This window comes from Orcinus orca, chromosome 11 (assembly GCF_937001465.1).
Source record: "Orcinus orca chromosome 11, mOrcOrc1.1, whole genome shotgun sequence".
NCBI lineage: Eukaryota > Metazoa > Chordata > Mammalia > Artiodactyla > Delphinidae > Orcinus > Orcinus orca.
Genome location: NC_064569.1, coordinates 43,563,829 through 43,579,349, shown reverse-complemented (window position 1 = coordinate 43,579,349; position 15,521 = coordinate 43,563,829). Strand labels below are relative to the sequence as shown.

At 52.0% G+C, this 15,521-nt stretch overlaps 1 protein-coding gene and 1 long non-coding RNA gene across 3 annotated transcripts; one reads left to right on the top strand and one right to left on the bottom strand.

Moving 5' to 3' along the window:
- Positions 1 to 3,015: 3,015 nt before the first annotated feature.
- Positions 3,016 to 7,860, bottom strand: LOC105748219 (uncharacterized). Its single transcript, XR_004485505.2, has 3 exons — positions 7,610 to 7,860; positions 7,219 to 7,326; positions 3,016 to 3,378 (listed from the first exon to the last, which is right to left on the bottom strand). It is a non-coding gene; the product is annotated as an uncharacterized LOC105748219 (long non-coding RNA).
- A 164-nt stretch (positions 7,861 to 8,024) lies between these two features.
- On the top strand, positions 8,025 to 15,447 carry NFE2 (nuclear factor, erythroid 2). Of its 2 annotated transcripts, none has more exons than XM_004274221.4 (3): positions 8,025 to 8,235; positions 12,818 to 12,986; positions 14,169 to 15,447. In XM_004274221.4, the coding sequence occupies exons 2-3, from the start codon at positions 12,873 to 12,875 to the stop codon at positions 15,168 to 15,170; spliced, it is 1,116 nt and encodes a 371-aa protein (XP_004274269.1). In that variant the 5' UTR covers positions 8,025 to 8,235; positions 12,818 to 12,872; the 3' UTR covers positions 15,171 to 15,447. The 2 variants fall into 2 exon arrangements, with proteins under 2 accessions (XP_004274269.1, XP_033292010.1); XM_033436119.2 differs by lacking the exon at positions 8,025 to 8,235 and adding an exon at positions 8,354 to 12,608.
- Positions 15,448 to 15,521: the final 74 nt, after the last annotated feature.

Below are 15,521 nucleotides of genomic sequence, written 5' to 3'. Positions count from 1 at the left end.
ACTTCTTTCATCTTAATAAGGTAGAAGGTCAAGCATGTAGATGCAAGTAAGCTGGTAGATTTGGTATTGGAAAGATAGGGCAGTCTCATCTAATTGCATCTATTTTATCAATGAAATATGGGCAAGGTCATCTGCTGAGAGGGAAGTGGAGGGGGTGCTGGAGATTTTAGAAGAGAGAAAGTGTGAAATAGTTATTGAGTAGAGTAGAAAAAAGAGTTTACTAGGGAACTATAGAATTAGTTGGCAATGTTGGGTTTGGGGGGCATAAATTTGAAGTATACTAGTCAGCAAGATTCTGAGATTTCCTCCATCAATATTTAGTTGCCCAGGTATAGATGTGGAGAAGCTGAATTGTTAGACTTAACCAGAAATGTTTTGTTTGGTTTTGTTTTGCTTTCCAGGAAAGTTCAGTGGAGACGGAGAGGGGCAAGGAAATTTACAGTGTCTACAAGTTTGTAGTTCTGGCTATGAAGGGGAGTGGATGGATTATTTTAAAAATAAAATTAAAAGTAGTACAAATGGTTTAGAGGTCCTTGAGGCAGGAAGGGATTAGGATGGGAGGAGGGGTGTTAGGGTATGAGAAGGAAAGGCAGATGGTAAACAGAGAATGGGTTTTTCTGGCCATGCCTCACAGCTTGCAGGATCTTAGTTCAAACCCAGGCCCTGGCAGTGAAAGTGCCGAGTCCTAAACACTGGACCACAAGGGAATACGTACTTTCAGTTTCAGAGGATTTTATCTGGATTGAATTGCTCCAGCTCACTCTTCTTTTCCAACCCTTGGTTTTCCCTTCTTCCTTCTTTCCATCTCTCCTCCCACCAGAGAGAGAGAGGCAATGAAGTCTGCTTTTCATTTCTGGTCTGGACGACTGAGAGGCTGGCTCTCCACCAATCCTCAGATGGATCTCTCTTTTTCTCTCTCTCCATTCTGGAAAAGGGAAGCTGATATTTGGGGGATGATGTGGCCCAGGAGCCCTTGACCTTCCTCCCCATGGGTATCTCATTCTCTGGCAAATGATCTCTTTGGGGAAAACAAGGCCAGAGTTAGCAGCAACCAGGCTAGGAACGTGGTTTCAGCTGCAACCAGAAAGAGCACAGACAAGAACCAGGGAGAGTGGGAGGCCCTGGTGTGGAGACAGCCTTCAGGGGAAGAACTTTCAACACCAGAGAATCTGGGAAGTGGCCCAGAGACACTGAGCAAATTAGACAACCCTCATCCTGGCTCTCCATCACCATACATGAGACTTGGGGAATCAAAGGGACCCGGGCTCACACAGTGAAGACAATCCCAGGATGCTCCCTTCTTGTTGGTTTGGCCCAGACGGTCACTCCAAGAGACTGGAAGCACCTCAGGAAAGCCCTCTGAGTCTTCCCAGGGAGGGCCAGACCAACCTGCCCCAGGGTCCTTGGAAGGAAAGGACTATCTGAGAACTTTGATAGGCAACTAGACTCCTGGCAGGGAGTGGGCCCTGAGCCTCGTCACCATGACCTACGCTACTGTCCCAGGAAAGTGTGGGAAACTTCCCCTCCACCCAAACCTCCTTTTATACCCCTGGACTTCCAGACTCTGTAACTGATCAAACCTTTATAGACTTTCCCCCCACAGCTATGTATTTACACATATTGTTTCTTCTTCCCAGAATTCTGTCCCCCATTTTTCTCCCTAGAAAATTCAGATTCTTCTATTTTCAAGACTAGTTGAAAGGTTACGTCCTCCCTGAGGCCTTCATTGAGAAAGTTAGTCACTCCTTTTTCTGTTTCCCCGAATGTAACTTATCCATTCTCATATCACATCACATGTTTATACATGCGTCTGCTCAAAGGCAAGGCTCACTCTTTTTTTTTTAATATTATTTATTTGAACCAATTTGGCACTTTATTAATTTTAGTTGGTGTGGCATTTATTTTACTTATTTATTTTCCCTATTATTATTATTATTTGGCTGCGTAGGGTGTTAGTTGCGGCATACGGGATCTTTGTTGAGGCATGCAGGGTCTTTTCCTTACAGCAAGCGGTCCACTCGGGTTTCTCCCTAGGTGTGGAGCGGGCTCCAGAGTGCACGGGCTCTGTATTTTGAACAGCGTGGGCCCTCTCGTTGAGGCCCGCAAGCTCTGTAGTTGTGGCACGCGGGCTTAGCTGCTCCCGCCCCGGCATGTGGGATCTTAGTTCCCCAGCCAGGGATCGAACCCGTGTCCCTTGCATTGGAAGGTGGATTCTTAACCAGTGGACCAGCACGGAGTCCCAAAGCTCACTCTTTTTTTTTTTTGCGGTAGGCAGGCCTCTCACTGCTGTGGCCTCTCCCGCTGCGGAGCACAGGCTCCGGACGCGCAGGCTGAGCGGCCACGGCTCACGAGCCCAGCCGCTCCGCGGCATGTGGGATCTTCCCGGACCGGGGCACGAACCCGTGTCCCCTGCATCGGCAGGCGGACTCTCAACCACTGTGCCACCAGGGAAGCCCCCAAAGCTCACTCTTTAATCATCTTGGTATCCTCCAAATTTAGCAATCTGTTAAATACTCTATAAATATTTGTTGAGTGAGTGACAGTATATTGTACTCAGAACTACACACCTTGAGGTATATATAAAAAAGACAAAACATAAAATGCAACCCCTCACAAGAAATTTACCTATTAGTTAACAATAAGTTAATTTAATATATTTATTTGATAATAATAGATGTACCATATATGTGTCATTTAATAGTGCTTACTATATCCCAGACACTGAATCACTAAATTAAACATACATACCCACTTGTTAACTTCTCACAATAACATGTAAGGTAAGAATTGTTACTATCCCTAAATTACAGATGGGTAAAATTAGGCTCAGAGAGATTAAAGAATTTGCTTGAGATCTCAAAGTGACTGTCAGAGCCAAGATTTGAATGTAGGCATTTCTGATTCTAAAACTTGTGCTCTTCACCATTAAACTATGATGCTCATGATAAGTTTTGTATAATACTGTTTATGTCATCACTATTACAAGATGATGTAACAAAACACAAAATCATATGGTTCAATTGGAAAAGAAACAAATTTTTTTATAAATTTATTTGTATTTTTTATTTTATTTATTTGGCTGCATTGGGTCTTCATTGCTGCGTGCAGGTTTTGTCTAGTTGCGGCGAGTGGGGGCCCCTCTTCGTTGTGGTGTGCAGGCTTCTCATTGAGGTGTCTTCTCTTGTTGTGGAGCATGGGCTCTAGGCACGCGGGCTTCAGTAGTTGTGGCACGTGGGCTCAGTAGTTGTGGCTCATGGGCTCTAGAGCACAGGCTCAGTAGTTGTGGTGCACGGGCTTAATTGCTCTGGGGCATGTGGGATCTTCCCGGACCAGGGCTCAAACCCATGTCCCCTGCGTTGGCAGGCGGATTCTTAACCACTGTGCCACCAGGGAAGTCCCAGAAAAGAAAATATTTAAATGAGGTTATTAATTCTCTGGTACATATAATAATTGCAAAAGGAGTTAGACAAGAGAAATATGTGTAAGTGTTGAGGTAGCCAGAGAAAATGTTGTGGAGACAGAACTTGAACTGAGCTGGGTCTTGGAGAGTAGATCAGAGGAAGGGATCCAACATTAATGTCCCTTGTGTATAAGCACTATGTGTACATTGTCTCATCTGATCCGTAACAAGAAGCTCTGTTCTCCCCAGTTACCAAGGGGAAACCGAGGCTCAAGGAAGCTATATAATTTGCCCAAGTCCACACTGCTAAGTGTGAGCTGAGACTCAAACCCAGATCTCTTTTCCACTCTGTACTGCCCCTGGTTGGTAAAAAGGGCCAAGGAGAGCACTCTGGTGCAAGGGGGCAGGAAGAGCAAAGACAGGAGGCTGGAATGAGCAGGATGCCTGTTTAAAGGAGGAAATAAATAGTCAGGCATCAAGCCTTCCATCCTCTAAGGAGCAGAGGGTGGGACTTCCTAGGCAGCTCCGCCCACTGCAGAGGATTGCAACAGGGTGGGGTGGGGGTGGGGGTTTTGGGGTTCCTGGAAGGTGACTGAAGCCCGTAAGGCTGGCACCATGCCCATGGTGTGGCTACAACTGGCCCCGCCCAATAGTGCTGGGGTGGGAGAGCCATGGTCCCGGAGCTAGTTCCTGGAAGTGTACCACCCCTCCCCCACAAACACTGCTGTATCCTGGTCCTGGTTCTCTCCCAGAACCAGGCTGCCTACCAGCTTCAGTTCTGGCCCAGGTATCTCTCCACCAGAGTCTGGCTTCCAGATAGACTGTTCTCAATTCCCAAGCCCCTGAGGCACTCTGGCCTCCAGGTTTCTAAGCTTCTATCTCCTAATAATAACAGACTCACTCTCTTATTGATCTCTTTTTAGCTTCCCCAAAACTCCCTTTATCTTCTCCCAAACTCCATTATCTCCATTTTCCCCAGTGAGGAAGCAAGGCTCAGAAAGGTTGAGCTGCCCAAAGCCACGTAACCCGTGAATGCAGGGACTCAAGTCCAGGTTTTAAGGTTCAAGATCTGACCCTCCCTCATTCTCCTCTACACCATGCAACCTACTCCTCTCTCTAGATTTAGAATTAAGCTCCAGGGGTTATTTCTTCTGGACTCTTCTGGACTCATTTATCAGCCTTCATCTGTTTTGGATTCCGTGCGGGGCTCTGCTAGCAGGGCATAACTCATAGTCGCCCAGGTCTGGGAACCTCAGTCCTACCCACTCTCTGGACCCTTTTGGCCTGAAAGTGGGGCTCAATGTCCTCAACTCCTGAGTCAATCCTCTAAGAATTCTTATCTGTGGAAAGGAACCTCTTCAAAGACTTTTTTATTCTATCCTCACCCAAACCAGAACACAAGGAAAAACCAGTGGATGGCTTAGGAGATCTGTCTCCACCATCTGGGCCTCAGTTTTTATCTCCCTTTTCTTACTTTAGTAAGAGGGGCCTCACTATTCCCTGGTCCCAGACCCCCTCCAACACCTCCCCCAGCCATCCGGGGTAACCGCCGGGCTCTGCAGCCTAGGATAACGTCCAGCCCTCCCTTGCACCCTGTGGCTGCCTCCCTTTCCGTCTGTTGAGAGAGGAAGCCAGGGGGTGGCGGGTGCAACCCTGCAGGGCACTGATAAAAGGGCAGCCCTGCCCCCGCCCCCTGGGGCCACTGCGGTCAGCCCAGCAGGCAAGCAGGCTAGGCAGCCACCTCCCTCCGGGACCTGTGGCCCTCCCCAGGTTCCACCTCTAGCCACCCCGCCCTACTCGGGAAGCTGGTTGCATAACCCAGCGGGGTGTTTGGCAACACTGCTTGTGGCTTGCCCTGATGGTGGTGGTGGTGGTGTGTGCACACGCGCTGGGGTGAGGGTGGGGTGGATTGGCGGGGGGTGATGACAAGTCAGCCTTTTGGGGGTGCCTGAGCAGCATAGATGGAGAATGGTATAACAGTAAAGATATGTGGTCATGTTTTTCTCCATATTCTGTCTCTGCCACCTTTGCTGAAGCAGGAGAATCTTACGTATCCCATCTTAGGGATAGGAAAATCTTAGGTATCCTGGCTTGCCCAGCCGCAGACACTATCCAACCCATTCAGGCCCCTAATCCCCTGCTCATCTTACATCAAGCGAAAGAGATTTAAGATAGAAGGAGGTTGACTCTGGACCTCAGGGATCTGAGAGGAGGGAGCTAAAGGAATCATCCGCACCCCCGAGGGCTATAAAGAGCGTTCTGGAGGCAGGACAGAGCCTGGGAACCGCAGTAACAGCCTCTTCCTATGGGAGGGGAGTGGAGTGAGGTGGGAGAGACACTCTGGCCCGTCGCCTAAATGAGGGCTGTCTGTTCACTTAGCTCAGCCTGCACGACCATGCCTGTCCCCGCAAACAAGAAAACTGCTTCAAACACATCTATGACCCTCGCACGGGATGGAATACAACCTCCCTAGTTTAACTTTCAAGACTTTACTATCTAGCCCCAGTCAAATTTCCCAGGCTTACATTTTACTACTTGCTACCTCACACCCCATCCTAGGAAACCCAAAATACTCCTCTGTGTTTGATGCTTCTATGTCTTCACACCTTTGTTTGGAATACCCTTCTCCCCTTCTTTTCCTGGTGAACCCTGAGTCATTCTCCACAGCCCAACTCAATTGTCATCTTCTCTGTGAAGCCGGCTATGAATTTCACCAGCAGCAGTTCAGCTCCACAGCACTTTATATAGACCTTTATTACTGGAATTCCCTGCCTAGACTGTTAATGAGGACACAGACTATGTCTTATTCATCTTTGTGTTCCTGGAGTAGGAAACATGGTAGATACACAATAAATATTTGTTGAATGAATGAATGAACGAGCAGACACTCAGTAAATATCCACTCATTCATTGAACAACTTGTGTTATCCATAGTTGTATCTGCAATGCCACAAATAACGTCCTGAACTGGTAGCTTTCATTCAGTAAATGTTTGTCGACTAGCTGTAACCCGATATCATTACTGAATCAGTCACAAGTGTGACTATCTCCACCCCTCATCCCCTCTGAGGGGCCCAAATAAGTATATAAATGAGAAAGCTATCTGAATGCTCATGTATGTGACCCAGATTCATACCCAGGTCATCAAGAGATTCTGAACCCACTTGTAACATGCAATGAAGCCAGGGGTCACCTCCTGCCCTACACAGATCATGCCTGTAGAATTATGATCTCCTGGGATGGGGATGGAATTCAAAACACTGAACCATGGGTTTGGCATGGGTGTTGCTCAAACCCCCACACACAGGCTGCAAGGAGGCTGCAAAGAGGTGGGTATCACATTGCCTCTTGAGTTGCTTGGTTGGGTTATTGGGTTGTGGGGGTGGTCCTGAGAGAGAATCGGGGTGGCTGACATAGTGGTGGAATGGTGGGGACACTTGGAAGACTCCCAGAAGCTATTCTTCACCAACAGGGACAGAATATTTTCATTATTTTAATAGTGAACGCAACCCTCTAAGAGAATGCTGGCTGAATGCCAGCTCTGCCTTAGGGTGGCACCTGCCTTCCTCCCCAGTCTTTAACTGTTTCCAATTTAACTTGAACATCATAAGAAGAAAAAATAGAAAAAAAGTGTAAGCTGCAGCTATAAGGAGTGAAGCTAGACATAGGAAGGACTTTCCTTAGAGCTGAAAACCGCTAAAAGCTAGGAGGAAGCAAGGCTTTTCTCCTAGTCTCTGCAGAGAGATCTGTTTGGCCTGGGACTTGGGTTGTGAGTTTGAGGCAAATGGATGAATGAGTGACTTCTGGGGTGTACTTACTGGTCTGCCCCAGAGCTGCCGTGGGTGCTGGGGGATGGACCTGATATCCTACACACGTGTCCTGGTCTGTCCAGTGTATGTGGCTGCCATGTGGCTGGGGTGCCTTGCCTGGAAGAAAGGACAGAGGGCATCTAGGGTCCCCTTTAAGGGAGGTGAATAATGTCCCTGCCGGGAGCCTCCCCCACCCCCAACTCCCCTCACCCACTGACAACAAACCTGTCCAAGAAAGAGGCCTTTGTCCTAGGACATCTGAGGCTGCAGGGGGAGGGGAGAAGGCTACAGGTGAAAGGACACATCAAAGCAGCCGGCCCCTCCTCCCCCCAAAAGCTCCCCTACCCCTTGCCCAGAGCCCAGGCTTTCCTGAAATTAAAGCAGTGCCCTGAATGCCCACCTGCCTAACAGCTGGGATGCTAGACATCTGGTCCTTTTCTTCAGCTGCCCTCCACCTTGCCAGGACTCAGTTTCCCTGCCCCTCAGAGAGTCAAGGGGGTAAAGAGAAGGAGGTTACAACTTGTATAAAGTCTAGAGGTCACTCTGCCACGGATCATCAGGTTGGAATCCATCAGATGCATGGGAGAAGCGCAGAGCTGGCTGGACTCCTGGGCTCAAAAGGAGGGCTGGGAGAGGCTTGGAGCCATGCGTGCCCCCGCTGGCTGGGAGCAAGGTGGGGGTGGGGTGCGGGCAGAAACCACACCGGGCTCAAGTTTCCTCTCTTGGCCAGAAGGGGCAGGAGGAGAGGAGGGCCACGGGGAAAGGGGAGGGTTGGAGGAAGGACGGAGAACTCAGGCTGAGGGCTTCAGAGAGGAGGCTGGTGTGCCGGCCCCTGAGGTCCCCTCACTCGGGCCCGAGCCTACACACTGGGCGCTCAGCGATGGCCTGGGCGCAGGGCACGGCCCTCCCCGGTTCTCAGAGGTAGCAGGGATCCTCACCCAGAAGGTGTCAGCCCAGGCCCAGCCTCCCCAGAGACAGCACCCGGAGCCACATCTCTCTCCTCACCCTGCTTGGACCCTGCCACAGGTGCCTGAGGGGCAGGGTGGGAGGAGGATTCCAAGGGGACCCAGGGGCAAGCTGGGGAGGTGAAGGAGGCAGCGGGAGAAAATAAGCAACTTGCCGTGCATTCCTCGGAGATCTCAGACCTTTCCAGGCTGCCTCTGGTTCAGGAATTTGACATCTTTGGGAATTTCTCTGGGAGAAGACCTAGATGGCTTTTTGAGCCCTCTGGGATTCTGGGGGTGAAAGGCTATGGATGGGGACCAGACAGTGGTCCCCTGAGGCACGCCTGAGGGGCTGGGGAGTGACACTGAGTAACCCTTCAGCAGGCTGGCTGCCCTGGGGCAGCCAATGGACTCTCAGGTATATGGTACCCTCCTTTCCCCTACTCCGTCCTATCCCACTGCCCTGTCCAGCCATCTGGGAGGTTTGGGGAATGCTAAGGAACCCGAGACAGTGGATGCCTGGATTGCTGGGAGGTGTCGTTGCAGCAGGATGGGCTGCTAGGGGTAGAGGGTGCTGAGTTCTCGCCTCCCTTTGCCCGTTCTCTTCTCTGGGCCTAGGGTAGTAGCTGGAACTGGAAAGGAGAGGAAGGCATCCCACCCCAGCTTAGTTTCTTCCGACTGGAAATCTTGGCAGCTTGGGAGGTAGAGGGCTGGGAAACAGTGGAAGAGAAGAGGTCAGGTATCACATCTGCTGGGGCTGAGATTCTCTAGTCACTGGCCCCCGAAGGACTGGAGTTGGGGGGTCTAGTGACCAAGTGACAGGATGGCAGAAACTTGTCCCTCTCTCCCTTGTTCCATGCACCTGTTTGAGTCATGTATGCCCCCAGGAGACTGAACCTTACTGTGATCAAAACTGGCCCCCCACCTACCCCGTTCACTCTCCCTCCGCACCTCTCTCCCCAGCCCCTTTTCCCTCCAGGCTATTTCTTTCTCTCACTTCTGTGTACCTCTCCCTCCTTGGGGATTCTTCCTAACCTTTCTGAATAGGCTGCTCATCTGCCTTACCACACCCCAAGTTTTACTGATCCCTCCCCATCCTTTCCCTGCCTCTATTGACACCTGGAGAGGAGGGGTTGTCTAGTAAGCCTCAGTACACGGTCCCAGACAAACAACAACAACAGCGTCCCAGAGGCGAGCCCTTTCTCTGTCTCTCCCCCTTGTCAAGGTGTTATAGAGCCCTGGGCTGCCGATGAGGCCAAATATCTTCCTTTCCCCAGCATCCCTCCCCAAATGGTCCTCATTCTGTATCCTGAAACATAAAGCTCCCATGTCATTCTGTGTGTATTCAGGGATTGTTGTAAGATCTTTCCGGGTAATCCCATCAGGATGAGAGTAAAGAGGGTGGGTTAGAGTCTCTGGAGATGGTGTCCGTCCTACCTGATGTGCAATGTTGGGGAGCAAGATGTCTGTGTGAACTCAAAGTGTGGGCTAAACTGGAAAGTGGGAACCGTCTGTTGTAAAAGAAAAGGGACACAGGGAGGCATGTTCCACTTTCCCAGTATCTCTCCAGCTTCTGTACCCTCTGTGATGTTCTATTTGATCCAATTCTGACTATACCCTCATACCTCTGGCTGCCAGCCCCCTGGCCCGTCTTCAGGATGGGAGACTCCTAAGACCTGTTGAAGGTAGACTTCCTGACCTTGCCTGTTGTATAGACCACCACCCATCTCTGAGTGTCTAGGGAAAAACAGACTACGCCTTTCTGGCCTGGTGCAAACTTGCCACTGCACCAGGGAGCTGGTTGCATTTGAACCTGAGGCTCTCCTTAACTGCCTCTTTCCTAGCCTCCCACCTCCCCCAGCAGCCCTTCTGGATTCTCATTTCCCTGTCCCAGGGAGAGGGGAAGATTAAATTCCTGGTCTTTATGAGGAGGGGCTGATATCTAGTCTCAGAGACTAGGGCAGCCTAGAACCCAGCCTTGCCTGGGTCAAGGGTGTGAAGCTAGGAGAAGTCTGGAGATTACTTGCCAGGTGCTCTTCTGCCTTTGCATTCTTTTAAGTCCATATGGTTGGACCAGTTTAGTAGTTTTCAAAGTAGGGTGGGCCTCTGGCATCAAAAACACCAGGCCACTTGTTAAAATGCTGATTGCGGGGTACCTGCGCCTATGAATTCAATTCGATAGGTCCAGGGTGGCTTTCAGAATTCTGTATTTTCACAAGCACCCCAGGTGAAGGCAGGCCACAGTAAAGTTTGTGACTGCCTGAGCCAGATGCAATCTACTGCAAGGAGGTTCTCCAAGTCTGTCCCCATTTAATAGGAGAGTCTGAGTAAGAAGCGATTTGCCCTAGATCATGCATCTGGAAGGCTAGAGAACCTGGTCTCCTGCCTCCTAGGACAGGATCTTTGTACTGCACCTAAGAGTCAGATCCGGGAAACTATGAGGGACAAAATGGGATGTGTGTGTGTGTGTGTGTGTGTGTGTGTGTGAGAAGGACTGTGAGGCAAGAGTCATCGTCCCTGCCCCCTAAACCCCTTCTCCATTCACTTTGCCTTTGGGCAATTTCCGCCAGAACCTGGGTGGGGGAAGGTGGGGTTCCGGTGTTGAAATGGCATCCTGGACAGACATAAACACCCCACCCTCTGCCCACTTGCCAAGGGCCTGTGCCTATACCAACTCCCAGCTCTGGGGATGGCAATATAACAAGGGTTAGGGTTAGGGTTAGGGTTAGGGGGCAGGGGCTAGGGGAGATCCTCCTTTGAAAGGACAATTTAAAGTTCTCACCAATTTTGTGGTGAGTCAAAGAGTGGATCCCATATTAAATAGCTGTGATAGGCCAACCTTGTGGTGATCTAAGGTCACCCAGTCCTATGCTCTGTCCTTCTATAAGTCTCCCTCACCCACCCAGCCTGCCTGCCCTCACTTACATGGCAAAGGTAGGGTGTGGTGTCTGGCCCTAAGAGATCAGGAGGTCCCTGTCACATCTACTTGAAGTCTCTTGCCGAAGGCAGGGAGAACAGATGAGGGTGAGATGGGTGTCAGGGAATAGGGAGGTGGGATGAGGAGAGAGGTTGACAGAGAGGAGAAGATGAAGGTGGGGTGAGGGGTTACTGAGAATGTTGAGCTATCCAAGCAGAGAGGGACCTCCAAGTTCAACTTGTCTCACTCCCTGGTTTTACAAATGAGGAAACAGAGGCTCAGAGAAATGTGATGGCTTGCCCAACATCATGCTGCTGCCCTGTGGCAGAGCTGCAGCTGGAGCCCAGATCCAAAGAAAGGGGGCTGGAGGGAAGTGTGTATTCAAGCCTCTAAAGAAATATTCCTTAGAAGAGAAAAGAGACTGAGATTCAGAACTTCTCTGGTGGCGCAGTGGCTAAGAATCCACCTGCCAATGCGGGGGACGTGGGTTCGAGCCCTGATCGGGGAAGATCCCACATGCTGCGGAGCACCTAAGCCCGTGAGCCACAACTACTGAAGCCCGTGCGCCTAGAGCCCATGCTCTGCAACAAGAGAAGCCACTGCAGTGAGAAGCCCGTGCACTGCCAATGAAGAGTAGGCCCCGCTCGCCGCAACCAAAGAAAGCCCGTGCGCAGCAACGAAGACCCAGTGCAGCCAAAAATAAATTAAAAAAAAAAAAAAAAGAGTCTGAGATTCCACAGAAAGAGTTGACTGATGTCGACCGCCAATAGAGTCTCGGCGAATGGAGGAGACATGGGAGCAGGATTGGGAAGGCGCCTGGAAGGTGGGATGGGCTAGTGGAGTCGGCAACTCTAGGTACCAGACCTGACTCTGCTATTTATCAGCCTGAGTCTCAACTTCTGAATGGAACTTACAGGATCTTTGTGGAAATCAATCTCATAAACGAGTGCTTATAAACCACCAGCTCGGTTCTAGACAAATGCCAAATAAGTCTTTGCTGTGGTTATTATATGACCTCAGGAGAGAAAAGACCCCTGGTTGTATGGAGTGGGGTATAGCCAGGATGACCCTGTGGGACACAGGGCAGAGGTCCAGTGTCTCCCGAGACCATTCCTCCTCTGCTGCCTGCTGCTGATAAACCTCTTATCTGGCCCAGGCAGGGGAGCCCAGGGCCAGGATAGGAGGAGAGGGCAGGGCTGCTATCAGTCACCAGGCCTGGGCCATATCTTAGAGAAGGGGAGGGGCTGTCTGCTTGGCTCTTCCCACAACACACTCCTTGGGGATCCCCAAGCACTCGCTCTCATCTTGGAAAGAAAAGACTGAGATCCTAAAAGTGAGGGCAGAGGAGGAGAGCAGGAGTGATCCCTGATGTTGCTGCAGGAAACAGGAAAAATAAAAAACACTGGATGATGTGACTTTTGTCCTGGCCAGTGATACAGTTTTGAGGAGTAAGAAGTAGGGGAAAGTGAAGGCATCTTGTCCGAAAAGAAGATAAAAACCTACTGTGCTCCCAAAGGAACTGCCTACAGCCATAGCGGGTGAGATACAGACAACACGGCAGAAAAAGGCTTTCTAGCTTCAGGAGTTTGTCCGATGATGAGTACAGCATGAATGGGGGTGGGGTAGGGCGGGGAATGAGGCATCTCCTTCCCTCAGGTGAAGCTGGAGGGAGCCTCTCCATGGAGGAGGACAAAATCGCTGACCTGTGGCAAGAGAGGCCCTAACTCCTGTTTCTCCTTTGACACAGACTGCTGGGACCATTTGGGCTTTCGGGACCTTGGACCAGGCCCTGGCCCAGTAGGATGCCCCCGTGTCCTCCCCAGCAGAGCAGGAACAGGGTGACACAGTTGCCCACTCTGGAGCTGGGTGAGATGGAATTGACTTGGCAAGAGATCATGTCCATCACTGAGCTGCAGGTGAGTGGGGTTAGGGGGCAGGGGTGGGGGGAGGGAAAAGCAGAGAAACAGGGAGTCTGGCTGGGACTGAGGCCGGGGGCTGGAGCAAGCAGAGCCCAGGGTCTCAAGATGGAAATGTTCCAGGCACTGTGAAAGGAAGGGCTGGAGTCAGAGGGCGATCTGGATGGAAGACCAGAGCATTGAGGGGGAGGGAGTGTGGATGAGCAGGAGATAGGAGTGGTGGGGAAGGAAGGATCTGATTGGGGGTGTAAGCTCTCTTGGCAGTCACTCTGCTTACGTCTCTCTGCCCCACCTCCTGTCCCGCCTTCCCTTCCTCACCTTCTTCTGTTCTGACCTCCTCCAATCCTGCCCATCTTCTTCCCTCACTTCCTCCCCCTGCCCTCAGCAGCCGGGGCGGGGTGGGGGTGGGGTCCCCTTTCCCTCAGGTAGCAGAGCTGTAGTTCTGACCTTGGGAAGGGGGGTCAGACTATGCCGGGGTCCTCTCCTCCTGCTAGTTGGACAAAGGGGTGTCTGTTGGCCTAACAATGATGCCTTTGTCCCCAGCTGGGCTGGAGCAGGGTGGCTCCCCGATGTGGGTTGGGGGCCCTTTTCCAGCACGTTCTCTCCTCCTCTCTGCACCTGGGCAGGGACAGAGGGACTGAAGGGGAGAGGGCAGAGCTTGTGCCGGCTCCCCAAGGTAACTCTCAGCCCCAGACTTGGCTCTGTGCCCACCCCCTTCTCTTCCCTGCCACCATGCCTGGGCCCTCAGGATCTGCCCTAAGCCCTCTTCCCACACAGCAGCTCCCTCTGCTGGGCACCCAGGGCATGGCCAGGGTCTGAACTTGACCCTTTGACCCTAGATAGTGGCAGCAGGAAAAGGGTTCCGAGGGTCATCCTGGAGACACTCCTTGTCTTCCTGAAGGAAATAAAGGGACATGAGCCATTTCAATACAGTAAGAACTTCTCCTGAAGAGGAGGGGATTCCATAATTGTTGCGTGACTTCCCTTCTTGTTTAAGCCACTTTCCTCGTGAACGAACTGTATCACAACTTTGCCAGAAGCTTTCAACGATACTCAGCACCGTTCTCTTCCCTTGTGCTTATCTCACTGGGTCTTTCAGGGGACCCGGCTTGGTTCTGAGAGACAGCTGGTTTCTTCTCTTCCTCAGCCTGTCTCCAAACCTTTTGGTGTCTTTTCTTGCAGGGCCTAAACGCTCCAAGTGAGCCATCCTTCCAGCCGCCAGCCCCATACCCTGGGCCCCCGCCGCCTCCAAGTTACTGCCCCTGTTCAATCCACCCGGAGGCTGGCTTTCCCCTTTCTTCACCACCTTATGAGCTCCCAGCACCCACATCTCATGTCCCAGACCCCCCATACGCCTATGGCAACATGACCGTACCAGCCTCCAAGCCGCTGACCCTCTCGGGCCTGCTCAGTGAGCCCCTCCCAGACCCCTTGGCCCTCCTGGACATTGGGCTGTCAGCGGGGCCATCCAAGCCCCAGGAAGACCCAGAATCCGACTCAGGATTATCCCTCAACTACAGTGACGCTGAATCTCTTGAGCTGGAGGGGACGGAGGCTGGTCGGCGTCGCAGCGAGTACGTAGAGATGTACCCAGTGGAGTACCCCTACTCACTAATGCCCAACTCCTTGGCCCACCCCAACTATGCCTTGCCACCTGCCGAGACCCCCTTAGCCTTAGAGCCCTCCTCGGGCCCCGTGCGGGCCAAGCCCACTGCACGGGGGGAGGCGGGGAGTCGGGATGAGCGTCGAGCCCTGGCCATGAAGATCCCCTTCCCTACGGACAAGATCGTCAACTTGCCAGTAGATGACTTCAACGAGCTGTTGGCACGGTACCCGCTGACGGAGAGCCAGCTGGCACTAGTCCGGGACATTCGAAGGCGGGGCAAGAACAAGGTGGCCGCCCAGAACTGTCGCAAAAGAAAGCTGGAGACCATCGTGCAGCTGGAGCGGGAACTGGAGCGGCTGGGCAGTGAGCGGGAGCGCCTCCTCCGGGCCCGAGGCGAGGCCGACCGGACCCTGGAGGTCCTGCGCCAACAGCTGACGGAGCTGTATCGTGACATTTTCCAGCACCTGCGGGATGAGGCAGGCAACAGCTACTCCCCTGAAGAGTATGCATTGCACCAGGCTGCTGATGGCGCCATCTTCCTGGTGCCCCGGGGGACCAAGATGGAGGCCACAGACTGAGCTGGCCGGAGGGTTGGGGCTGGTGATGGAGGTTTCCTTCATTCTCTTCTGATAAAGGTGCTCCCCAACCGTGAGGCCCAGAAGGAGCTGAGTTCTGTAGACCAGGAGGGACCACAGTGGGAAACCTGGCATTTGGAAGGTCCAAGGTGTGTTCAGTGAGGCTTGCCCGGAGGCGAGGACGCGAGGGGAGGGCTGGAATCTCTCTTCCGTGATTCCGTTTCCCAGGTCTCCAATCTCTTGTCTGAGCTTTGGTATATAAAGCACTCTACAGAAACAGCTTTCCGCTGTGTCTTCCTTCTCGAGGGAGGGTGATGAAGGGGGTGCCCTCAGAGCTCACTGCCTGCTGGCGGC

Excerpts from the sequence above, each read along its gene's own strand:
- NFE2 (XM_004274221.4), top strand. The coding sequence starts at position 12,873 with ATGCCCCCGTGTCCTCCCCAGCAGAGCAGGAACAGGGTGACACAGTTG. Across the intron at positions 12,987-14,168 it reads TGTCCATCACTGAGCTGCAG|GGCCTAAACGCTCCAAGTGA; the intron begins GTGAGTGGGGTT and ends CTTTTCTTGCAG.